General features: G+C 46.3%; 1 protein-coding gene across 1 annotated transcript in view; it reads left to right on the top strand.

The window, feature by feature from the left end:
• sugct (succinyl-CoA:glutarate-CoA transferase) overlaps positions 1-27,361 on the top strand; it is a 996,627-nt gene that overhangs the window by 60,283 nt on the left and 908,983 nt on the right. Inside the window, exons 2-3 of the mRNA XM_085993900.1 lie at positions 14,305-14,350; positions 14,447-14,520. Of these exons, the coding sequence (XP_085850026.1) occupies positions 14,305-14,350; positions 14,447-14,520 (120 nt within the window). The remainder of the gene's footprint in view (positions 1-14,304; positions 14,351-14,446; positions 14,521-27,361) is intronic.

Raw genomic sequence — 27,361 nt, 5'->3', positions numbered from 1 at the left:
ATGACGCCCTACCCGGGACGTCAAGGGATCTGCCAGCTATTCCGCCGGATCAACACAGGGAACAGAGCGCTCCCTGCGGGATGGCCACCCAAAGCCAGGATGCCGGTCAGTCACCGACTACTGGGCAGGGTGAAACCAGCTCTGCGCCTGTGGGGGCCCGCACCCGGAGCCACGATCTCCCCAGTCCCCCTCAGGTCGCTCAAGGCATCACGGACTCTGCCAGCCCGCTGGTACGAACTAAGCGATCCAGGGACCAAAACATGGTCCGAGGAGACGTGCCTTCCGGCCACCAACAGATATCCAAACGCACCCGGAGCCACGATCTCCCCAGTCCCCCTCAGGTCGATCGAAGCGACACGGACTCTGCCAGCCCGCTGGTATGAACCAAGCGACCCAGGGACCAAAACACGGTCCGAGCAGACGTGCCGTCCGGCCACCGACGGAGATCCAAACGACTGTGTCTATTCTTAGTCCGACTAATTCGGTAGAAAGAAGCCACCGGACTTCTAACCTTTCAGGCGGGAAGAATGATATAAATCGTGCCATTCATGTAGAAATGACTTATGAAATATACTGGGCGGCCTGCTGGTGGCGCTGTCCAGGGAGAGTATAAATACTCGGGCACGGGCCCAGCTTGCTCAGGGACATTTTGTAAACAGGAACTAGTGAAGGATAACTAGACTTCCATGTTGTGAAACAGTTGATTAAAGTCTTGTTTAATACTCTGACCAAGTGCCTAGTAGTTTTCTTACGTCAGGGGGATTGTCCTATGAGGAGAGATTGAGTAGACTCGGCCTATATTCTCTAGAGTTTAGAAGAATGAGAGGTGATCTCATTGAAACATACAAGATTCTTACAGGGCTTGACAGGGTAGATGCAGGGAGGATGTTTCCCCTGGCTGTGGAGTCTGGAACCAGGGGTCACAGTCTCAGGATAAGGGGTCGACGATTTAGGACTGAGATGAGGAGACATTTTTTCACTCAGAGGGTGGTGAATCTTTGGAATTCTCTACCCCAGAGGGCTGTGGAGGCTCAGTCATTGAGTTTATTCAAGACAGAGGTCGATAGATTTTTGGATATTAAGGGAATCAACGGATATGGGGATAGTGCAGGAAAGTGGAGTTGAGGTAGAAGATCAGCCAGGATCTTATTGAATGGCGGAGCAGGCTCGAGAGGCCGAATGGCCTACTCCTGCTCCTAGTTCTTATCTCTCCACTTGGATCAGTGCCCATTTTCCTTATGCCTCTGTGAGGGGCCTAGGACTGTTTTCCTACGTTAAAGACATTAAATAAATGCAATATGTTGCTGCTGCTGTTCTTCTTTTGAACTTACTTTGAAGTGAACCAGATTCAGGCTGCATTTACACTGTAACTGCAGTGTCGATGCAAGGTGAATTTACTTGCACCAATGCTACACTTTCAGTGTGAATGCATCCTTTGTAGAAGGCAAAGCAGGAAACAACTACTATGCTGGGGCAATCTCTACTGCAAAAACAGATCATTTTCATTGAACAAGATTTTTGCTGGACGGGAACTAAGGGGCTGTTTTGTGCGTTTGGATGTTCACACCTATAATGTACAGGAAACTCTCATTTAAATGGCACCTAAATATCCGGAATTCTCTATTAACCGGCAAAATTCATACTCCAATAACCACCTCAATAACCGGCAGTGTTGCCGAGTCCGAGTCCGAGTCTCCCACTGTGGCCGAGTTAGTCAGTGGGGGTAGTTCTCCAAACTGCCACTACTCGGCTTCTTGGTGCTGTCGGAAGTCGGAACACCTCGATACCCCTGTAACAGGAGTCTGACTCCCGCGCTGTCGGAAGTCGGAACACCTCGATACCCCTGTAACAGGAGTCTGACTCCCGCGCTACCGGTAGTCTCTTCTGATCCGCCATTTTACAGGGGTACTGTGTGTCTCCCACGCTGCTGGTAGTCATTGCATTGCATTACCCTCAACTGGCAGTACTGTACTTAATCAAGCATCTTCCACCATCCATTTAACACAACATTCTGTAGGTGAGTACCCAATTAATGTATACTGCACATTTCTTGATTTTTTAATTTTTCTTTGTTAAAAATAGCCTCGGTTGATAACCCTCTCCGTCATCCGGAATTTTTGATCAACCGGCAACACGCCGGTCCCGTTGGTGCCGGATACCAAAGAGTTTCCTGTATGTAGAAGAAAGAATAAGAACTTGCATTCACATAGCAGCTTTCACAACCTCGGGACATCCTAAAGCACTTCCCAACCAGAGAAGTACTTTTGAAGTGCAGTCGCTGTTGTAATGAAGGCAAACACGGCAGCCAATATGCGCACAGCAAGGTCCCACAAGCAGCAATGAGATAAATGAGCAGTTAATCTGTTTTTGGTGTTGTTGGTTGAGGATTATTGGCCAGGATACCGAGAGAACTCTGCTGCTCTTCGAATAGTGTCATGGGATCATTTACATATACCGGTGAGGGTAGACAGAGCCTCGGTTTAACCTCTCCTCTAAAAGACAGCACCTCTAACAGTGTAGCACTCCCTCAGCACTGCACTGGAGTTTCAGACTAAATTGTATGCTCAAGTCTTTGGAGTGGGACTTGAACCCACGATCTGCTGACACAAAGGCGAGAGTGCTGCTATTTACTGGTAAGTTTATTACTGGTAAAAACTCTGGGTATATTTTCACAACAAATAGGCAGAGACAATAACAGTTAAGTAAAACACATGCAGAAATAACCCATTTTACAGTTATCTCAAGTTGCCCAAAAATAGTTAAAATGCAAGTAGGAGTTGCATTGTAAATTAAATCACCCAGTGTGGTCTGACTCACCAAGATCACTGACATGCTGTTGAGCAATTCACATACTCATCAGGGTTTTCTGCCTTTGACACTTACTCAGTTCATTCTCTTCCTGGTGGCCCAGGTACCTGGTACAGAATAGAGCTTCCATTATCTAATTCTCTTGTGGATAGTTTGGAGGCCAATTTTACAGCAGTTAATGCCTCCATTAGGAAACTGGCAGACTGCATCCACCAACTTATCACAGGAACAGTACTCTCAACATCTTTCAATGCGCTGTACCTACATGACTGGAATCTAAGACACTCTCTTTGGAGCAGCAGAGTATGACTTACCTCCATTATCCAATTCTTTTCAGAAGTTAAACGCCCCTTTCCTTTTGTAGCCTTGTGGAGAGTCCAAAGAAGAGGAACCGTTCAACCAGTTCTTGACTTGGATCCATGCTACAGATTTATTGATTAGTTCAATACAAAAATAGCAATGGCTTTGAAGTTCAGGCTTTGAGAGCAGGGGCGGATTAGCGCACAGGGCCCATGGTCAGGGGTCCAAGTCAAATATGGGCCCTTCAGTAAAACTCACCATAACACATCTTATTACATGTTTTGCATTTTAATGGATTGGTAAGGGGGGGGGGGGGGAGGAATTGTGGTTAGGAGCACCGAATGTTCTTAGTGCTCAGCTGTGTCTTGGAGTGTTAGCTGCTTAATTAGTTTCAATCCTAGCTGCCTTTTGGCAATTTCCATGGCAGACATATTGGCCCGGGATTTGCAGCGAAGCGATGGCGTTTGCCGCTGACTTTGAAGAAGGCGAACTCTGTGGCGTGAATTTCAGCCCTCCCGACATTAGTTTGAATCTGGCGCCAAATCAAGTGAACCTCCAGCAACAGTGATGTCATCAAGCAGGTTAAACAACCAATCACATTGAAGAAGTCTTACAGACAGCAAACCAGGAATTAAAATGCACAGATTCTAATTTACTTTTTATAAATTTTACAGAGAGCAAAATAAAGATTCGGCCGTACACATAAGAATAAGCTGAAATATCATAAACAAACTTAAAAAATTATCATATTAATGGAAATATTTGACATTCCACAAATGTAAAATTAGTTTTTCAGGGCCAGAACGGTTGTTCAGCAGTTAGTACGCCGTTAAAAACCCAGTTACACCTCTTTCAACAAGACTTAACTTTTTCGGTGGGGAGTGGTGTAACAGCGATATTCCAGCGTAATGGGGAAGTTTTGTCCTTCAGTGAGATTGGAATTGATTGCTGGCTCCAGGGAGTTCCACAGCACAACCTGTGGCAGAGTAGGGAATGACTGATTACAACTTCTGGATTTCTAAGTTTACTAGAGCACGCGCTGACTCCAGAAGTTGCTGCCATTTTCAGAGGAGAAATGACGAGGAACGCTGACAGTTTTGCTGTCATTACCACCGCAGAATCTGGGCCAATAAGTTTACCTGTAAACAGTTTATGACAGGGAATGAGCTCGATCTCCATCTTGCTCCTCTGCACCCCACCCTACCCCAGTTAACTCTTTTTTCTGCAGCGCAAAGTAGAGTCTCCTAGCCTATACTTGACTGATTTTCCTTGTGTTTTTCAAGTGCAAAGAATATTTTGGAAGCACCTCAACCCCCTTGTGGGCAAAAATCAGATATCTCTCAGTAGGAATTTTACATCATTTGGATTCAAAGAATAAGAAATTTTATGCCCAATGCTTCATACAAGCGAATATAGTTAGGATATCTGGTAATGGATTTTCTCATGAATGGAAAAGCCAGCTGCGTAATATAATCTCAACTGGATGCAAGAAGGCCCTTCTTTGTGTGCATCCCTATCCTTCGGTTATGGAGCATTGGCTAGATTATGCCAATACTTGACTTGTTTGGGCTTTCTGTGTTGAAAGGACTGCGGCACATACCTTGAGCATGCAAAAGGACACTTGCCAAAGGGTAGTAGACTGCCTCTTCCATTATTATGGTCTGGGTATAAGATTCGTCAATTTATCCACTGGAATGCCATTTGTCATCCTCAAAAGATAAGTGTAGAGCATCTTCAATACTATTCATCTCCTCTTGGGCAGTCCCTCGGAACTGAGGATGACTTGCTTCCACATTAAAAATGAGTTCTCAGGTGACTGATGAGTCCAATGCGGGACCTACAGTCTCTGTCACAGGTGGGGCAGACGGTGGTTGAAGGGGCGGGTGGGTAGGGTGCTTGGGTTGACGTGCGCTCCTTGCGCTGCCTGCACCCTGCACTTGGCTTCCGCTTGCTCCCGGTGAAGAGACTCGAGGAGTTCGGCGCCTTCCCGGATGCTTCTCCTCCACTTTGTGCGGTCTTGGGCCAGGGATTCCCAGGTGTCGGTGGGGATGTTGCACTTTTTCAAGGAGGCTTTGAGGGTGTCCTTGAAGCGTTTCCTCTGCCCACCTGGGGCTCTCTTGCTGTGCCGGAGCTCCGAGTAGAGTGCTTGTTTTGGGAGTCTCGTATCGGGCATCTGGACAATGTGACCCGTCCATCGGAGCTGATCGAGCATGGTCAAAGCTTCGATGCTGGGGATGTTGGCCTGAGCAAGAACACTGAGGTTGGTGCGCCTATCCTGCCAATGGATTTGCAGGATCTTGTGGAGGCAGCGTTGGTGGTACCTCTCCAGTGCTTTGAGGTGCCTGCTGTACATGGTCCATGTCTCTGAGGCATACAGCAGGGCAGGTATCACTGCTGCTCTATAGACCATGAGCTTAGTGCCGGGTTTGAGGTCCTGGTCTTCAAACACTCTCTTCCTCAGGTGACCGAAGGCTGCACTGGCACACTGAAGGTGGTGTTGGACTTCGTCGTCGATGTCTGCCCTTGTTGACAGTAGGCTCCCGAGGTATGGAAAGTGGTCCACGTTGTCCAAGGCCTTGTCATGGATTTTGATAATCGGGGGGCAGCCGATTCTATTATAGCCAATACTATTATAGGGAGAAACGCTCACACCTTTACCAGGTAATACTGCTTATTGTCTTCTCACAATAACTTGCTGTGTGGCAGAGCTGCAAGTGTTATAAAAAAACTATCTTACTTCCCTGGAGTTCAAAGAACATACATGGCAGGAATAAAGCTTGATGTCAGTCAGTCAGTAGCAAGTAACAGAATGGAGCTGTGAAGGGAGGTTCTTTGCCAAAATCATGAAGACTAGATTTAGAGAAGAAAAGTGAGCCAAAGGAATCAACTTTCTCTTTGGTAGAGCTTGCCACTGGGTCACTACGGTGGAAGAAAGGTGGAAAGGAGGATTCACAGTAGAGAGGCAACAGCACTTGACGCTACTTTTTAATAGTTATGTTTAGCAGCTCTAGTCAAGGACTTGGAGAGGTTATAAGCAGTGAATAAGTTAGCCAGGGATCCTTTAGACTGCTGGAGATGGCAGGTTCAGTAGATAAAATCTTTAAATGAGCCAGAACATCTGGCATGATTGAATGACGGTGCATTTTGAGATATGATGGTTGGGAAACAGTTGAGTTACAAAGCTACAGACCAAGACCTGAAAAGTGGGATTAGGCAGAATAGCTCTTTTCCAGCCGGCACAGACACAATGGGCTCGATTTTCATTGGGCCGTTGAGGCGGGATTGGAGGCGTGTGGGGGGTTAAAATCGCAAAATTGGGGGGCACAAACCCATCCCGCCCCATACCCGCCTCCATGCTAGTTTCAAAGGAGGAGGCGGATACCTGACCTGTGCTGGGACCCGCCTCCCCGAGGCAGGAAGGGGATTAGTGCCAATTAACTGCCTGTTAACAGGTAGTTAACAGGCAGTTTTTAGCCTAATCCCTATTTTTTATCCCTGAAGTGTAGGATTCCTGACGGCTCCAAACCACGCCAAGTTAGCGAGGCGGACCGTCGGGCTGAGGGCTTGGAGGGTTCGAGATGTCCGGTGTTCAGGTGAGTGATGTGTGCATGAGTGCAGAGGTAACTGTGTTTGGTGTGTGTAAAGTGTTTAAATAAGTTTTACTTACCTTTACTTACCTTTACAGCCTTCCTTCCTTCAGGTCTCGGGTGTCCCTCATCTCACCGGCACAGAAAGCAGAATGGCTGTGAGCTGTCAAAAGTTGCAGCATTCAGCTTTCTGTTCTGGAGAGATCTCTAAATCAGCCTGAGAGGAAGGAATTAACTTAGTGTACAGATTGTCAGTGTTTGACAGCTTCAAACAGCTGTCAAACGCTGAAATTTCACCTGTCAATGACAGATGAAATGTCAATCTGTGACGTCACCTGTTGCCGGGTGGCCCTTAATTGGTCTTCTGAGCCCGCTGGGCGGGCTCATCAAGATCAAACAAGTGAAAATTGCGTGGGTTGGCCACAACTCGATGGAGGCGGGACTACAACCCCAAAAGTTGTAGTCCCGCCTCCTACACGCCTCCAGTATCAAAATTCAGCCCAGTGTCGTCTTCTGTGCCATAAATTTCTATGATTTCTATAAAACCTATGTCTGCTTGATGTGTTGATACCAAGGCATGATGGCTCGGCCATCTGGTGCAGACAAAAGGACCAGTAGAGTACAAGAAGCAAAGAGCTGGCAATACTTCCAGTTCCCTAAATAAATCCATTCATTTACACAATCATATGATAAAAAGGCCTCAATAGGTGAAATTTGATGAGATGAGAGGAGGGGAAGAAATAAACAACGTGAGAGGGGATTGTAATCAAGAAAATCAATCCGAGATACAGGCCCTTCTGAGGATATTGATTAATCCATGTGTGGCAAACCACAAAACAGCTGCTTCCATACAAAGAATTCAGTTGGATGCTACTGATAAACATCCCTCTGAACATTAGTCCCTTAGTCAACAGTGCAAATAGTCTAATAGACTAATTGGGACCAAGTGGTTCAGTCACTTTACTGCCTTTTATGTATCCAATGCAGGCCAGCACTCAATAAAAAGCTATGTTCACTGCATAGTATATAAGCCATAATATCATCAAATTATCATATGATCAGGAAGCTCAAGTGATGAGCTGAGGTATGATCCTAAGGTATCTCGCCAAGGTAAGGATTTACCTTAATGGGAAATTGAAGCATTTTTGGGGATAATTGTTCTTGGCAGTTTTGGGTAGTTTAGTTTGGATTGAAATTCAGTTGCTGACCTGAAGGAATTCCCTCACCACTTGTCCTGTTTTGTACAGATTGCTGGTTGGTGTGATTTATGCAGATCCCAATCCTACCAGAACATCTCCAAGCACCCCTCCAAAATGAAGGGGTTGGGGGAACCTCTGATAAAGAGTATTGGCTGGCCTGTCTAAACTAAAATTAGTATTGGTGATTTGAGATCATAATTGTCAAATTCAGGTTTATGATGCATTTAATATTCTAAGGTTCCCACAGTTGGGGAACCCGCTACACTTGTCAATGTTCTTATAATTATTGGATCTTTTTCTTAATGCTTGCAGTTTCTGATTATCCAGGATCTGCTCTAATGGCTCAATTAATGTTCTTTTTCATAGCTGCAAAAATGACTGGTTCCTTTAGCTGGTCTATGAACTTGCTAAGAGATGACATAGAGAGAGCAATCTCCTGCATGAAATGGCAGTCCTTGCATTCTTCTTCCTTCACCAGCCCTCTCCATTTTTCCCTTTTCCCCTCCTACTCGGCCTGCACTGTTTGGTCCTCCTAATATTAAATGGTTTAAGATGTCTCCCTGCTATACAAATTGTTGTTGGTGAATAGATTGGGGCACAGTATCTGCAATGAGTCAAGGTGATTGTATAAATATTTAGATCACGACCAGCAAAAAATATGAAAATGCAAAGATGTGCGGGTTAGGTTGATTGGCTATGATAAATTGACCCTTGGTGTTAGGGGGATTAAATACGTGGGGTTACGGGGAATAGGGTGGGATATGTGTTGGTGTAGGGGTTACGGGGATCGGGTGGGATATGTGTCGGTGCAGGCTCGATGGGCCGAAATGGCCTCTATCTGCACTGTGGGGTTTCTGTGATTCTGTGATTTATTATTGCAGTCTGCTTGGAGATGGAAGCCACACTCGCTGCTTCAGTTTTGTATACAGCGGTATCAATAGATTAGCCATCCTGTCAAAAGTGTGCAATTACCAAAAAAATGAGTCCACTCTCCAGAGCCCACTTGAGTGTTATATAAAACAACATACCACAGTTTCCTGTACATCTGGTTTCTGGTCAGGAATGAATAATTTTTGTATTCTTTGATCTTTAAACATTAGAGTCAGTACATAACTGCTTCATTATGGAGCAAAATTAAAACAACATTGTATTTTTATGACTGAGGAAATCTTAACCATCCATATCTATTTTATAAGAATTTATTTTGCCTCTTTCCCTTATTTTGCCGTGAGTATTTTTGTTTAAATAGTGAGGTGATCTCCCTTTGTAGGGACTAGTTTGAATGAGTTATTGAGCACATGTGAGTAACTCCTCCAATACAAGGTTCTCATTTAGTTGAGATCTGTTAAATTTGGATCCGAAAGTATCACTTAATTTATTTGTACATCAACCAAAATAATCGATCTTTTAAAATTAGTACACCGTTGACAGATTAGAGGTCTAAATGGCTTTTAACAAAATGCATACCATTCGAGAAATTCAAATCTAATTGTGTCAACATCTTTCATATAAAATCCTTTTGATGCTGTGATGTGATATGGCAGTGGAGCATTGGCCATGTGACTTTTCTCTTCCTGGACTTAATGAATTATACATTTTTTGAGGTGTCGTAGCCTCAACCCCTGTTGCTGCAGCAGGTACTTCCATCTGCTGTTTAATAGCATCAAACAATTAATTACACAATTGCATAGGAATATATTGAATCCAAAAAGACCATTATAGCTCAAAGTCCAAAAATAATGGGCCGTATTTTGCGACCCCTACGGGTGCGAACAAGGTGTGTACGCGCCCTTAGGGGCCGCGCTAGTTCCGGGTTTAGGTATGCGAAGCGCATGCGCTGAAACCCGGAACTTGCGATCTGTCAAGAATTTCCTCTTGACAGATCCTCCGCATCCGCGGGAGATGGGCCTCTGCGGGTGGAGAGTTGTGCTATTTGCCCAACTTCCGCCCGCTGAATGCCTGTGAAATTCCTGCGCCTGGTAAAAGCAGCCGTCAGGCCTGCTTTTACAAGCATAAGAGTTTTAAAAAATAGAAAAATAACATTTTATCACTCATTTATACATTAAAAACCCTGCCCAATAAGGTAAGTTTATTTTTAGCCCCGTTAAAACATATACATTTTTTCCCCCAAAAATTAAATTTTCGTTTAAAATATTTAATTAAATGGCATTTTAATTAATTTTAAATATGTAATAAAAAAAATTATTTCATATGTTCATGTATTTTTTTAAGTGATCCCCATTCATACTTATGGGCGTTCTGTACGTACGCAACTCCGCATGAATAGGGATTCCCTTTTCTTGGTTGGGCCGGCCCATGTGATCCCGGGGCGTTTGCAAACCGCATGCGCCCCTGGGATACGCGAGCCTCTGCCCGCGTGTACCCGGAGAGGCCCAGGATCGCAAGCCTCCATACCACCCGAGCCACCAGGTAAATACGTAGATTTTTTACAGGTCGGAGGCATCCGCCTGCGGGAAGCCTCCAATCGCAAACTTTGGGCCAATATATAGCATTGTGTCGCTTATACCCCTCAATGGACTTACTCTTCAAATCCCTCTTTAGATCTCCTTCACTGCTTCTTTGTTGTACAGTTTGTGACTCTATCAAACATGTTATTGGGGTTCAATTTGTTGATGTAGGATTTTAAATACTTCAGTAAGATATCTCTCAACCTTTTAAGTATAAATATTCCTATTTTTCAAATTCTCAATTGTGCCACATAGACATCTCTGCAGTTACTGAGGAAAATTTGAGAACATTTACTGAACTTAATTCTGCACCAGCTCACCATCTTAAGACTGGCATATCTCTGGAATATCCATGGCATTAGTTAGATCAGCACTGGTAAGAGTAGCGCTCACTCAGTCATGTCTGGTAATGATTACAGGACTTAATTATTAACACTTCTGGGAAACTCTTCACTCTCTGAGAAATATTGACAGAAACATTGATGGGATGCTACATCCTGGAACTAGTGATGAACTGTCCTCTGAGACAGCACTTCGTACTAGTTGCAATCAATACAGACTGGGCTTCAGTCTCAGTACTAACATGTCCTTGGTAGGAGTGATGAGGTGGATTCCAGCATTATGGAGTAAGGCTGTCCATCTTTGAACCAGGAGTCCAACATTGGCTGTTCCTCTTCAGAGTCTCTTGGCAATGTCAAGGAGCATGGAGGAGTCCGCCTCCAACATTGGCCGGGGTTTTGTGCAAAGCTTGGAGCCCATGATTTCCAGGCTGGAAATGATGGAAAACTCCAAGAGAGACCATGTTGACCCAGACATGATGCTGCATGTGATGGGTGATGTCGTGGCTGCCATTGCAGCACAGGTGGAAACGACCCAACGTCTTAGTGCTCCAGCAGAAACGCAGACCGCTCTCATGCAGTCTCAGATTGCTGCCACCCAAGCTCAGACTGCTGCCATCGTGGCTGGGTTTACCACTCGAACGGGGCTTGCAGCAGGCCAGCAATCTGTTCTCCCAACAGATTGCTAGGAATGCTGAAGTGGCGCCCCAGGGTAGTGGCAGTGGGTCAGCAGAGCAGGACCCTGCTGTCCTCTCTCAGGATAACAGCATTCCTGTTCCCACCACTGCCAATCTGCCATTGCCCTTGCCCGCTGCCACCCATGCTGAGGTGGTGCAGTCTACAGCTGGGCCTTCTCGGTCCAGAGCTGCTCGAGGTCATCCTGCAAGACCATCTGAAGTCTCCCCCATGGACACTCAGCAGCCTTCCACCAGCCATGCGGCAACCACTGGGGGAGCACTTTGTAGCAGCACTAGAGCAGGAAAGGGCACATGAACGAGAGGCACTAAGGGATTGCACAAGGGTTATTAGTTGATATAGTATGTGTGAATTGATTCTTGATAAATGTAATAATTTTGTTTGGAATCTTTGTTTTGTGGTGGCTCTGATTTCAGCTTTGTGCCCAGGAGGACGCTGTGATATTCTGTGACAGAGGGTTGGTATGATGGGGATGAGGATGTGGTGAGCAACGGGGATTTGACGTTTCATTCATTGGAATCGGAGTATGAAGAGGCATTCACGGACAGTCGTGCCGAAGGGGGATTTGCTGCCTGCCTCTCCCTTCCTCCTCCTGAGGTGGTGCCTAAATCCCTACTGGCAAGGGCTGCGCCCTCATGATGGCCAAGTTGCGAAGCATGCAGCAGACCACCACAAAATGGGACACCCAATCCACCAAGTATTGAAGGGCTCCTCCCGAGTGGTCAAGGCAGCGGAACCATTGCTTCAGCAACCTGATGGTCTGCTCGATGATGTTCCTGGTGGCAGCATGGCTCTTATGAGTGCTGGGCACAAGTGGTGGGGTTGCGGAGGGGAGTCATGAGCCAGGTGCAGAGCGGATAGCCCTCGTCTCTGAGCAGCCTTGCAGTTTGACGTGGTGGCTGGAAGAGTGCTGGCACATCAGACTGACACAGAATGAAGGCACCATGACTACTGCCAGGATAGCAGGCATTGACCATCAGGAATCGCTGGGCATGGTCGCACACCACTGCACATTAAGTGAGTGGTAGCCTCTGCGGTTACGGAAGATCTCAGGAATGTTATGCGGCGCCCGCAAAGCCATGTGGGTGCAGTTGATGGCGCCATGCACCATGGGGAAGCCTGCTATCCTGGCAAGGCCACATGCACGCTCGTCCCGCTTCTCTGCTCAGAGAAGAAAATGTAATCCTTTCTCCTGGTGTAGAGAGCCTCCGTGACCTCCCGGATGCAGCGATGGACGACGAACTGGGAGATGTTAGCTATGTCTCCTGCTGCAGACTGGATGGATTTCCTGGCGCAGAAATTGAGGGCCACTGGGAGAGCCGTGTTCGCCCTGCTCTCAGGCTGCAGGTCTAGTTACAGGAGGTGGCAGAGTTCTGTCACCGCCTCCTTGGTGAAGTGGAGCCTCCTAATAAACTGCTCCTTGCTTAAGTGGATATAAGCAAAGTGCTCTCTGAAGACCCAAATTGGGTAAGGCCTTCTGTTGAGAGCCCTCCTGACCCTCCTCCTTCTGCGCACATCATCTTCACTGCCTCCGCTCCCTCTCCCTAAGATACTCGAGCGCGACAGGGACTGCCAGTAGAGCCCTCATGACTGTGAGCAAGTGTTGTGAGCAGAAGCCTTTAAATAAGAATGAAGGTATTCTCCGCTTGCCCCAGCACTCCCTGTTACCGTAGGAAGTTGAAAGTAGTTTATAAAGCAAGGGAGTTGCAGAAAGTTCCACAGAAGAAACCATGTTAGCTGCAAGTTGTTGATGATGATCCCTTTAAATAACGCTGCTAGAGTCTCCTTCCTGCTTGTCAACGCTTGCTCAGCTAGTCGCAGTTAAGGCATGTCAGTAAGTGGAGCAGCGAAGTTGAAAATCGCAGATCGGGTATCAAGTGAGCGTTGCACACTCTCTGACGTCATGATCTGTATAATCTCCATAATTTTCATGAGCGCGGACACACTGGGATCTGCCGGCAGCGGTCAGAAATGCGGCGGCCGCCATTGTTTACTCCGAATCGGGTGTTAACAGCCTGCGCTAAACCCCTGAATTTTTAGCCCAATGTATCCTACTTTTCTGTAGTCTGGCGGAAATCAAATCTGTTAGGCCATTCTTAAGAGGCAACCACGGGACATAACAAAGTTCACCGCATAACAGAAGATTGATTGGATTCGTTAGCAGAAAAGTTAGCAATTCAACAGATCATTGTCAGATTGGGTGTCTCGTCCAAAAGGCCATCCTTTTCCTCTGGTGGGTATGACTGATTCAGATTCCTGCGATATGGAGTGTGAATAACAATGTTATTTTCTACATTGTAGATCTTTTTTTTTGAAATGTTGATCCATGCAGCAAACTCCCTCCCAATCTGAGAGTTTTGAAATGTATCTATCTAGCTTGTTATCATAATGAGTTCGGTTTCTTCATTTGTATGGTGGGAGAATCACACAAGCACTGTCATAATGCTGCAGTATCTAAAACTCGTGAGTTTCCCCCATTCATGACCGAGGCTTGCACCTGAGCTATGCGGCAGGTGCCTACATTTCAAGGTAGGTTGTCTACATCTTCACTATCCAGATACACCGCAGTTGTGCCAAATCTGAATACATTTTCAAGTGAGCACTGTAATGTTTACAAAGCTACACAGTAGTAGATGCTAGATAAAGGAAAATGACTACCTATAATAGCATTGTGAAAGCACCATTCTGTAGTGGTGCTATCAGTGATCTAGTGAGATCTGGCTACTACAGCCCTCCACTGTCACAATTTTGTAGACCAGTCAAAGATGACCGTCTATAACTTCGAGTGCGGCCCCTTTGTTTTAAGCCAGTGTTAGTACACTTGTGTAACTTCTCCCATGTGGGCTGAAGTTGAATGTGCGATTCCATGACGACAAGAACTCTAACACTTTTGTGTGTTGGTTTTCAGGAAATGTAAAGCCACTGGAAGGTGTTAAAATCCTAGACCTCACAAGGTACCTTCAAGTTCAGTAATACTAAAGAAAGCTGTTTGTTGGGTAAGAATTTAACTGTGAATGTAACTGCCTGTTTCTATTCCCCATTCCAAACAGGGTGTTAGCAGGACCCTTTGCTACAATGATCTTGGGAGACCTGGGTGCAGAAATCATCAAAGTAGAAAGACCAGGTAATAGACTGCTCAGATTTGAATAAAGAATATCAATAGAGAAAATTAGTTTATACCAGGAAATATCTGCGGAACACGGTCGATAATGTTCGTATGTTTGCTAGATTTTAGGTTCTTCCTCAGTAGAGCTGAGTTCCTATGAGATTGATTTTAATTGTCCGCCTTGGCTCAGTGGTCACATTCTTGCCTCTGACTGAAAAGGTCATGGGTTTAAGTCCCACTCCAGCGATTTTTAGCACAAAATCTAGGCTGACACTTCAGTGCAGTACTGATGGAGGTGCCATCTTTCAGATGAGATGTTAAACCGAGACCTCATCTGCTCTCTCAGGTGGATGCTAAAGATCCCATGGCACTATTTGAAGAAGAGCAGGGGAGTTGTCCTGGTCAACCGTTATCCCTCAACCAACATCACTAAAAAAACGATTATCTGGCCATTGCTGTTTGCGGGACGTTGCTGTACGCACATTTGCTGCTGCGTTTCCCTACATTACAACAGTGACTATACTTCAAAAATATTTAATTGGCTGTAAAGCGCCTTGTGACATCCTGAGGCTGTGAAAGGCAAGTTTTTTTCTCAATAAAAAAGCACATGCTTTAGTGGGCCTTTCACTGGATGTCACTATGGCACTTCTTTTGTAACTCTATTTGCTACCACAGGCCCTAGCCTAGTGCAGGTTTAACATTTGTAAATATTAATGACACCAACCTTTAATATTTAACATTTCACAAAGTTTTTCCCCAAATCTCTCCCCATCTCTCTTGAAGGTACGGACCATAGGAAGCCATTCAGCCCATCATGTCTGTGCAGGCTATTTGCTAGAGCAATGCAAAACTAATCCCGCTGTTCTGATCTTCCCCTATAGCCCCGTGTCTTCCGCTTCAAATGTTTATCCACTTTTCCCTTAAAAGATGGAATGGTCTCTGCCTCAACTGCTCCCTGTTGGAAAAGCTTCCCATGCTCTAACAACCCTCTGACTAAAGAAGTTTCTCCTAACTTCTCTCCTTGCTTTCTTAGTGTCAACTTTAAACTGATGACTCCTTGCCACTGATTCCCCAACCCAAGGAAATAGTCTTTCCCTATTCACTCAGTCAAAACCATTTATAATTTTTAAAACCTCAATTAAATCTACTCTTAGCCATCTCTGTTTTGGGCAAAATAGTCCCAATACTGCTGAGGTTTGGCTCCATTGGTGACAGACGTCCTCGTGTATCGTGTCCAAATGGCCATTCTTCATTTGTGAGCCTACACAGTGAATGTCAGCAGGCTGTTCAACTGTGGAGGGCATCACAGCTGAGCCCAATGCCATTCTCACCCAATGTGAACACATGCATGCTTTCCAATAGGATTCACTGAATGATGTTCAGGTTCCCTGGCTGATTTCCCCCCTCCCCTTTTTTTGTTTCACCCCTCCCCTTTCCGATCCAGGGACACTGAAGCTAATTGTGGCATCCTAATAAGATCAGCTCACTGGGCACAGACCCGGAACCAAACCTAGGGTTTCTGATAACTGTATGGCTCAGTTAGACACTTGCTTTTCCAGCTGAGTGATTAGGCAGCAACAATATAATTTTTGTAGAGACTTGTAGAGAGAATTTTCAGACTATCATTTTACTATCCACTTAAAGCAGTTTGAAAAATAACATTTCAGGCAGTAAAAGAACTTATTAAAGCTCCCACAGTTACAGTACATTTCCCAGTATTGTTTTAGCACCGCAGTAAATGATTGCCATTCCTGAAGTAAATTTAGTCTCTTATTAGGGGTGGATTACATTACTTTTAGTTAGTCCATCATTTTCCAACAGCTGAAACCCTTTATGCTGCCAGGGCTTTGTCACATTCCAGCTGGGTTGTATTACCTTCACTGAAGCAAGCAAAAAGTGTTTGCAAAATACTTGCCCGTGTTGGAGCAGCAACTCTGTGGAGCAGGAAGAGTGAGAGATGTGAATGCAGAGGAAGGTACTATTTAGGAGAGGGTCCCATCCAGATTGAAAGACTGTACTGTGCTAAGGAAAATTTATTTATTTGGCATTATTGGTATTCAGAGGTTGAGTTCTTTAAGCTCTTCAGTGCTGGGACATAGGAGCTTGGCTCAGTGGCAGCATCTCAACTGAGTCAGAATGTCATGGGTAAACTGCCATTTCAGTGCAGTTCTGAGAGCGTGCTGCACTGTCAGAGGCGTCTTTCAGATGAGACGTTAAACTGAGGAACTGTGCTGTCTCCTGCAGTGAGATTTGCAAACCTCCTCCACGACTGGGATGACTGTCCGTGGCATTATGTCACCACTGCCTTGAATTTCCTTGGCCCTGGCTCTTGATGCCATGTGTTGGATCAGCCCGTCTGCTGTGCAGCGCTGCACGCATCAGGTCACTGATGAATTGCTCCATAGGGTGGAAGACCTCATTGCTTTTCTTCAGGACAATGGTGTGGTGCCGGAGGACTGCTAATGTGGTACCCTTGTTTAAAAAGGGAAAAAAGGATAGACCGAGTAATTACAGGCCAGTCAGCCTAACCTCAGTGGTGGGAAAATTATTGGAAAGAATTCTGAAGGACAGGATAAATCTTCATTTAGAAAGACACGGATTAATCAAGGATAGTCAGCACGGATTTGTTAAGGGAAGGTCGTGTCTGACAAACTTGATTGAATTTTTTGAGGAGGTAACAAGGAGGGTACATGAGGGTAGTGCGTTTGATGTAGTGTATATGGACTTTAGCAGGCTTTTGATAAGGTTCCACATGGCAGACTGGACACATAGAAACATAGAAGATAGGAGCAGGAGTAGGCCATTCGGCCCTTCGAGCCTGCTCCGCCATTCAGTGAGATCATGGCTGATCATCCAAATTCAGTACCCTGTCCCTGCCTTCTCCCCATATCCCTTGATCCCTTTAGCCTTAAGAAATATATCCAACTCCTTCTTGAATATATTTAATGAACTGGCCTCCACCGCCCTCTGTGGCAGAGAATTCCACAGGTTCACCACTCTCTGGGTGAAGAAATTCCTCCTCATTTCGGTCCTAAATGGCTTACCCCTTATCCTTAGACTATGACCCCTGGTTCTGGACTCCCCGGCCATCAGAAACATCCTTCCTGCATCTAGTCTGTCCAGGCCTGACAGAATTTTATAGGTTTTGATGAGATCCCCTCTCAATCTTCTAAACTCCAGTGAGTATAAGCCCAATCAACACAATCTCTCCTCATACGTCATTCCTGCCATCCCAGCTATCAGCCTGGTGAATCTTCGCTGCACTCCTTCCATGGCAAGAACGTCCTTCCTCAGATAAGGTGACCAAAACTGCACACAATACTCAAGATGTGGTCTCACCAAGGCCCTGTACAACTGCAGCAAGACATCCTTGCTCCTGTACTCGAACCCTCCTGCTACGAAGGCCAGCATACCATTTGCCTTCTTAACCGCCTGCTGTACCTGCATGCTTACCTTCAGTGACTGGTGCACAAGAACACCCAGGTCTCTTTGCACTTCCCCTTCTCCCAATCTATTGCCATTCAAAAAATAATCTGCCTTCCTGTTTTTGCCACCAGTGGATAACCTCACATTTATCCACATTATAGTGCATTTGCCATGTTTCTGCCCAATCACCCAACCTGTCCAAATCGTACTGGAGTTTCACGACATCCTCCTCACAGCATACCCTCCCACCCAGTTTTGTGTCGTCTGCAAATTTGGAGATGTTACATCCAATTCCCTCATCCAGATCATTAATATATCTTGTGAACAGCTGGGGTCCTAGGACCGATCCTTGCGGTACCCCACTCGTCACTGCCTGCCACTCGGAAAACGACCCGTTTATTCCAACTCTTTGCTTTCTGTCCGCCAACCAGTTCTCTATCCAAGTCAATACCTTGCCCCCAATCCCATGTGCCTTAATTTTGCACGCTAATCTCTTATGCGGGACCTTATCGAAAGCCTTCTGAAAGTCCAAATACACCACATCCACTGGTTCTCCCTTATCTATTTTACCAGTTACATCCTCAAAATTCCAGTAGATTAGTCAAGCATGATTTACCTTTTGTAAATCCATGTTGACTTTGTCCGATCCTGTCACTGCTTTCCAAGTGCTCTGCTATTACATCTTTTATAATGGACTCTAGCATTTTCCCCAGTACCGATGTCAGGCTTACCGGTCTATAATTCCCCGCTTTTTCTCTACCACCTTTTTTGAATAGTGGGGTAACATTAGCTACCCTCCAATCCATGGGTACTGTTCCAGAGTCTATCGAGTTCTGGAAGATGACCAGCAATGCATCTACTATTTCTAGGGCCACTTCCTTAAGTACCCTGGGATGTAGATTATCAGGCCCTGGGGATTTATCGGCTTTCAGTCCCATCAATTTTCCTAACACCATTTCCCTACAAATACTGATTTCTTTCAGTTCCACCCTTTCATCAGACCCTATGTTCCCCAGCATCTCTGGGAGGTTATTTGTGTCCTCCTTTGTGAAGACAGAACCAAAATATGTATTTAGTTGGTCTGCCATTTCTTTGTTCCCCATTATAAATTCCCCTGATTCTGACTGCAAGGGACTTCACCAATCTTTTTCTCTTCACATATCTATAAAAGTTTTTACAGTCAGTTTTTATGTTCCCTGCAAGCTTACCCTCATATTCTATTTTCCCTTTCTTAATTAATCCCTTTGTCCTCCTTTGTTGCATCCTAAACTGCTCCCAATCCTCAGGATTATTGCTTTTTCTGGCCAATTTATATGTCCCCTCCTTGGATCTTATGCTATCCCTAATTTCCCTTGTTAGCCACGGTTGAGTCACCTTTTTTGTTTTATTTTTATGCCAAACTGGGATGAACAATTTCTGTAGTTCCTCCATTCGGTCTTTGAATGTTTGCCATTGCCTATCCACCGTCAACCCTTTGAGTGACATTCCCCAATCAATCCTACCCAACTCGCTCCTCAGACCATCGTAGTTTCCTTTATTTAAATTGAGGACCCTAGTCTTTGAGTCAACTACTTCATTCTCCGTCTTAATGAAGAATTCGATCATATTATGATCGCTCTGACCCAAGGGGCCTCGTACAACAAGATTGCTAATTAATCCTTTCTCGTTACATAATACCCAGTCTAAGATGGCCTGATCTCTGGTTGGTTCCTCGACATATTGGTCCAGGAAACCATCCCGTAAACACTCCAGGAATTCCTCCTCCACAGTATTGTTACTAATTTGGTTAGCCCAATCTATATGTAGATTAAAGTCACCCATGATGACTGCTGTGCCCTTATTGCCCGCTTCTTTAATTTCCCTTTTAATGCCATCCCCAACCTCCGCCTTACTGTTTGGAGGTCTATATACCACTCCCACTAACGTTTTCTTCCCCTTAGTATTTCTCAATTCTACCCATACAGATTCCACATCATCAGAGCTAATATCCTATATTACAATTGTGCTAATCCCTTCTTTAACCAGTAATGCTACCCCACCTCCCTTTCCTTTTTGTCACGAAGTTAAAAGCCCATTGGATCCAGGGCAAAGTGTCAAGTTGGATTCAAAACTGGCTCGGAGGCAGGAAGCAGAGGGTAATGGTTGATGGGTGTTTTTGTGACTGGAAGGTTGTTTCCAGTGGGGTTCCGCAGGGCTCAGTACTGGGTCCCTTGCTTTTTGTGGTATATATCAATGATCTAGACTTGAATATAGGGGTATGATTAAGAAGTTTGCAGATGATACTTAAATCGGCTGTGTGGTTGATACTGAAGAAGGAAGCTGTAGACTGCAGGAAGATATCAATAAATTGGTCAGGTGGGCAGAACAGTGGCAAATGGAATTCAATCTGGAGAAGTGTGAGGTAATGCATTTGGGGAGGACTAACAAGGAAAGGGAATACACAGTAAATGGTAGGATACTTTGTAGTGTAGAGGAACAAAGGGACTTTGGAGTGCATGTCCACAGATCCCTGAAGGTAGCAGGCCAGGTAGATAAGGTGGTTAAGAAGGCATACGGAATGCTTGCCTTTATTAGCCGTGGCATAGAATACAAGAGCAGGGGGGTTATGCTTCAACTGTATGAAACATTAGTTAGGCCTCAGCTAGAGTACTGCGTGCAGTTCTGATCACCACATTACAGGATTGATGTGATTGCACTAGAGAGGGTACAGAGGAGATTTACAAGGATTTTGCCAGGAATAAAAAATCTTAGCTATGAGGAAAGACTGGATAGGCTGGGTTTGTTTTCCTTGGAACAGAGGAGGCTGAGGGGAGACCTTATTGAGGTGTATAAAATTATGAGGGGCATAGATAAGGTGGATAGAAAGGACCTATTTCCCTTAGCAGAGGGGTCAAAAACCAGGGGGCACAGATTTAAAGTAATTGGTGGAAGGTTTAGAGGGGATTTGAGGGGAAATTTCTTCACCCAGAGGGTTGTGGGGGTCTGGAACTCACTGCCTGAAAGGGTGGTAGAGGCAGAAACTCTCATCACATTTTTAAAAAGTACTTGGATGTGCACTTGGGATGCTCTAACCTGCAGGGCTACGGACCAAGAGCTGGGAAGTGGGATTAGGCTGGAGAGCTCTTTGTTGGCCGGCACGGACATGATGGGCCAAAATGGCCTCCTTCTGTGCTGTAACTTTCTATGGTTCTATGACAGTCCTGCCCAGACAGTTCCCCAACTTGGTGAATCTAGACAGAACATATTCACAGACACTGGAGTCCGAGGTCTCTATAACATCAGCTGTGACAATCTTGAGAGAACCCTTGGCTAAACCCGCTGTTAAGGAAGGCTGCATTGCAGATTTTTTTGATTTTTTTAATTCATTGATGGGATGTGGGCGTCGCTGGCTAGGCCTGCATTTAGTGCCCATCCCTAATTGCCCTTGAGAAGATGGTGGTGAGCCGCCGCCTTGAACCGCTGTAGTCCATATGGTGTAGGTACACCCACAATGCTGTTAGGAAGGGAGTTCCAGGATTTTGGACCAGCGACAGTGAAGGAACGGCGATATAGGTCCAAGTCAAGATGGTGTGTGGCTTGGAGGGGAACTTGTAGGTGGTGATGTTCGCATGCGTCTGCTGCCCATGTCCTTCTAAGTGGTAGAGGTCGCGGGTTTGGAAGGTGCTGTTGAAGGAGCTTTGGCGAGTTGCTGCAGTGCATCTTGTAGATGGTACACACTGCAGACACAGTGCTCCGGTGGTGGAGGGAGTGAATGTTGAAGGTGGTGGATGGAGTGCCAATCAAGCAGGCTGCTTTATCCTGAATGGTGTCGAGCTTCTTGAGTGTTGGAGCTGCACTCATCCAGGCAAGTGGAGAGTATTCCATCACACTCCTGACTTGTGCCTTGTAGATGGTGGAAAGGCTTTGGGGAGTCAGGAGGTGAGACACTCGCCGCAGAATTCCCAGCCTCTGGCCTGCTCTTGTAGCCACAGTATTTATATGGCTGGCCCAGTTCAGTTTCTGATCAATGGTAACCCCCAGGATGTTGATAGTGGGGGATTCAGCGATGGTAATGCCATTGAATGTCAAGGGGAGATGGTCATTGCCTGGCACTTGTGTGGTGTGAATGTTACTTGCCACTTGTCAGCCCAAGTCTGAATGTTGTCCAGGTCTTGCTGCATATGGACACGGACTGCGTCAGTATCTGACGAGTCTCGAATGGTGCTGAACAGTGTGCAATCATCAGCGAACATTCCCACTTCTGACCTTATGATGGAGGGAAGGTCATTGATGAAACAGCTGAAGATGGTTGGGCCTAGGACACTGCCCTGAGGAACTCCTGCAGTGAAGTCATGTGATTGAGATGAATGACCTCCAACAACCACAGCCAACTTCCTTTGTGCTAGGTATGATTCCAACCAATGGAGAGTTTTCTCATTGATTTCAGTTTTGCTAGGGCTCCTTGATGCCACACTCGATCAAATGCTGCCTTGATGTCAAGGGCAGTCACTCTCACCTCACCTCTTGAGTTCAGCTCTTTTGTCCATTTTTGTCCATGCCCTTCAGGTGCCACATGCTCATCACTTTTTCACAGTGACTGGCTACCCTTGAGTGCAGACCTTCCTTTATGGAACTCGTGGTCATACAGACTCCTTCACCAAGGCAATGGCATTTAGGAATAGGAAGAGGTTCCATTCCGTCAAGTTGCATTTGAGCATCAGAGCTATATCATGCAGGTAGCTGACAGGTACCCAGAAAGCTGCCACAATGCATTTATTCTTATTATTTTATGGTACTTGTGCTCTAAATGCCAGGGCTATTCTTTTGAACCGTAGCTATATTATTGTAGAATCCACAAACTGCAGCAGAAAGAAAATATACTTAGGTACTCTGCTCCATAAGGATACAAATAGAGAATATGATAAGCCCTGCTGAAACACAAACTTTACTGTCTCGATAGGTCTTGGAGTGTCTGCCATGCAGCCCCGCAAAGCAATCCTGTGATATGTTCTCAACGAACTGACACACCAAATTCATCCTAAGTGACATATGACCCCGTACTTCACCTCAAATCATTCATCTCCTGCTAAAAAATGTGGCTCAGGACAAATGAATTATCTGCACAAAGTCCAAATCCAATTCCAATAACTTATTCGTGCAGTTTTGTGCTTGTCTTGTTGTTGGTGCTCCTTACCCTGGTGCTTCCTCTTTGTGATTGTGCATGGTGAATGTATCCTAATGCTCTTTCTAGGTGCTGCCGTTGTGTGAGAAGGAAGTGAGGCGGCCGGCTACTGGATGTTCCTGAATGATTACTGGAATGGTGGTGGTTCTGTACCTCCTTCTGCAGGGTCATAAGATGTCACGGCAACTGATGCCGCCACGGCTACTGTGGTGGCTGCCTTGGCCTGTCTGCTTTCTGGCACAGTGTAGGTCATTTGAATGGGGTAGCTGGGAGGCATGCATGGAGGATCACTCTGAGACACAGAGCCCTCATCCGTGACCAGTCCTGCCACACCCCTTCTTCTGGATACTCCCTCAACATCTGCGTGGAAGTAGATGGCAAATTGTGGAGTTTGGCAGCTGAGGGTGGCTTTGCCCCTCTGATCCTCCTCAGTCATGCTGTCTGTTCCACCCCTGCCCCGTGATCTAATTCCAGCTCTAACTTTAAATCTCACAGCCCAGACTGGATACTCTGGGCTGGTGCTTGCTGCAGGTAGAGTCAGTGTGTAGTGAGGTGGATGCTTCCTTATCATCAGACCCTGTAAGATAGTGCTCCTCAGCCATACCTGTGGAAATACAATAGGAAGAAGCAACACCTTGCCCACATCACCTCCCTCAGCATTATCTCCAGAGCTTTATCTGAAAAGGGACCAGTCCTCCAAATTACTTGGACCCTTGAAGTCTCCACCAACTTGCTCACTTGTACTCGGCAGAAAGCCCATTCCCCTAGTTCCCATGCTCCTAGCACATGGCCTAATCAATGATGAGAGTGGTGCATAATGATTTAAGTGAAGGGACAGCAGAAAATGCTAAGTGATCTCTCTCGTGTACTCGTGACACAAGATGCACTCGTGCACTTCCAATTTCAATGCCACTGCACTGTAAGTGGAAACTCTCCCCACAGATTTTTATTCCTTTGCTTCTGTCATAATCTCACATCACATATTGCATTCTGCTGCCAACTAACTTTTGGTATTAAACATGTTTATTTGTATTTATGTTGGATTATGATTGTGTAAATGCAAAGTAAAAAGTAATTTAAGTAGGTAGTTTTGAGTACATTGCTAGATAAATGTATCCGAGCCATATGTTGATTGATATTGTCTTCATAGTGAGCTGGATTACAGTCAGTCTGTAGTCCAGTGTACACACAGCTCCAGTGAACTGTCTGTGGTACTCTCCGGCTTGTGTTTTGTGAAATGCTCTAAGCCAATGGACTGGATCTCATCTGCTCATACCTTCCAGCTAAAGGTAGAGGTACAGTCTGGAAAAGAAAAAGCCTTTTCTGTTCTGCTTCTGTGTTGTTTTTTCTGTCTCTTCCACTCCTGTGCGTTCTCCCTCTCTCCATCACCTCGGTGCGCTTTCCCTCCCTTCCCCACTTCTACGTATATACCTTTATCTTTCTTTCCTCTCCTGTGTGTGTCCCTTCCTTCCTCCCACACTCCAATATGTTTATCCCTTGCTCTCCTGCTCCTCCGTGTGTGCTTTTCTCTTTCCTCTCCCTCCTCCCTGTTCTACCTTTCCTCCCCCACTACTGTGTTTGCATTTCTCCCAATCTCTCCCCTCCACTCCCGAGTGTGCATGTCTTTCCTCTCTGCTTTACTCCTGTGTGTGTTTTTTTTTCTCTTTTTCCCCCCCCCATAATTCTCTTTCTTCTTCCCTCTCTCAAAAACAGATTATCTAGTCATTATCACATTGCTGTTTGTGGGAGCTTGCTGTGCGCAAATTGGCTGCCGCGTTTCCCACATTACAACAGTGACTACACTCCAAAAGTACTTCATTGGCGGTAAAGCGCTTTGAGACGTTCGGTGGTTGTGAAAGGTGCTGCAGAAATACAAGTCTTTTTTTTCGTTTTCTCTCACACCTGCGTTTCTTTCTCTCATCCTGCATCTGTCTGTCTCTCTTCCTCCCTGACTCCTGTGGTTGTGCCCCCATTTTCCCTCTCCTGCATGTGTGTGTCTGTCTCCTCCACTCCTGTATGCATCTCTCCCTTTTTCCTCCACTGGTGTGTGTGTGTGCGGGGTATATGTGTGTGTGCGGGGTATGTGTGTGTGTGCGGGGTATGTGTGTGTGTGTGCGGGGTATGTGTGTGTGTGCGGGGTATGTGTGTGTGTGCAGGGTATGTGTGTGCGTGCGGGGTATGTGTGTGTGTGCGGGGTATGTGTGTGTGTGCGGGGTATGTGTGTGTGTGCGGGGTATGTGTGTGTGTGCGGGGTATGTGTGTGTGTGCGGGGTATGTGTGTGTGTGCGGGGTATGTGTGTGTGTGCGGGGTATGTGTGTGTGTGCAGGGTATGTGTGTGTGTGCAGGGTATGTGTGTGTGTGCGGGGTATGTGTGTGTGTGCGGGGTATGTGTGTGTGTGCAGGGTATGTGTGTGTGTGCGGGGTATGTGTGTGTGTGCGGGGTATGTGTGTGTGTGCAGGGTATGTGTGTGTGTGCGGGGTATGTGTGTGTGTGCGGGGTATGTGTGTGTGTGCAGGGTATGTGTGTGTGTGCGGGGTATGTGTGTGTGTGGGGTATGTGTGTGTGTGCGGGGTATGTGTGTGTGTGCAGGGTATGTGTGTGTGTGCGGGGTATGTGTGTGTGTGCGGGGTATGTGTGTGTGTGCGGGGTATGTGTGTGTGTGGGGTATGTGTGTGTGTGCGGGGTATGTGTGTGTGTGCGGGGTATGTGTGTGTGTGCGGGGTATGTGTGTGTGTGCGGGGTATGTGTGTGTGTGCAGGGTATGTGTGTGTGTGCGGGGTATGTGTGTGTGTGGGGTATGTGTGTGTGTGCGGGGTATGTGTGTGTGTGCAGGGTATGTGTGTGTGTGCGGGGTATGTGTGTGTGTGCAGGGTATGTGTGTGTGTGCGGGGTATGTGTGTGTGTGCAGGGTATGTGTGTGTGTGCGGGGTATGTGTGTGTGTGCAGGGTATGTGTGTGTGTGCGGGGTATGTGTGTGTGTGCGGGGTATGTGTGTGTGTGCGGGGTATGTGTGTGTGTGCGGGGTATGTGTGTGTGTGCGGGGTATGTGTGTGTGTGTGGGGTATGTGTGTGTGTGCGGGGTATGTGTGTGTGTGCAGGGTATGTGTGTGTGTGCGGGGTATGTGTGTGTGTGCGGGGTATGTGTGTGTGTGGGGTATGTGTGTGTGTGTGGGGTATGTGTGTGTGCGGGGTATGTGTGTGTGTGCAGGGTATGTGTGTGTGTGCGGGGTATATGTGTGTGTGGGGTATGTGTGTGTGTGCGGGGTATGTGTGTGTGTGCGGGGTATGTGTGTGTGTGTGGGGTATGTGTGTGTGCGGGGTATGTGTGTGTGTGCAGGGTATGTGTGTGTGTGCGGGGTATGTGTGTGTGTGCGGGGTATGTGTGTGTGTGCGGGGTATGTGTGTGTGTGCGGGGTATGTGTGTGTGTGCGGGGTATGTGTGTGTGTGCGGGGTATGTGTGTGTGTGCGGGGTATGTGTGTGTGTGCGGGGTATGTGTGTGTGTGCGGGGTATGTGTGTGTGTGCGGGGTATGTGTGTGTGTGTGCGGGGTATATGTGTGCGTGTGCGGGGTATATGTGTGCGTGTGCGGGGTATATGTGTGCGGTGCGTGTATCTGCCTGAAAAGATACTGCCCGCCAAGATGACCATTCCTGTAGTTCCAAATGCAACTCCCTCTACCCAGAGCTTTCCGTGATTTTATTCACAACAGTGATAAGGGATCTAGTGCAAGTTCTACAAATAAGTGATGTGAAACATAATGGGGACCAGAGGCCTTTCCTGCCAATTTCAATTGTTACAGCGCTGTCCGAGTATACAGACATCCCTTTCAAGCTGCTTCCAGCTATCAAAGCCTTAGCCACCACTTCTAATAATCACCAGCAATGAGAAGCACAAAGAAAACCACAACAATCCATCCCTTGAGAGAATATTCTTTATAAATAAAAGTCTTGCATCTAGTGTGAGTCCAATGTGTCACACTTCTGGGCGTTGTACGTCAGTAGGGCAAAAATTAGTGATTGGTTGAAACAAGGACTGACCTTTTAAATTACTGTGGGGTATGTGATCACAATTACAGTTGGCAAGCACAGCAGGAACCACAGCAACAGTTGATCAGAAAACAAGTGGGTAGAGAAGAATATGGGTGGCAAACACTTGGGTGGGCTGGGGGGATAATGCCGGGCTGCAAATGACATGGTATAGGTGTCAGGGTGGACCAGGAGTGACTTTAGGGTAGGGGCTGTCAGGAACAATTCTAGCTGGGTTGTGAGG

This window comes from Somniosus microcephalus, chromosome 7, assembly GCF_052327205.1.
Source record: "Somniosus microcephalus isolate GS21.2 chromosome 7, FLI_Smic_1.0, whole genome shotgun sequence".
In the NCBI taxonomy this organism is placed as follows: domain Eukaryota; kingdom Metazoa; phylum Chordata; class Chondrichthyes; order Squaliformes; family Somniosidae; genus Somniosus; species Somniosus microcephalus.
This window is presented reverse-complemented; position numbering and strand designations above follow the sequence as displayed.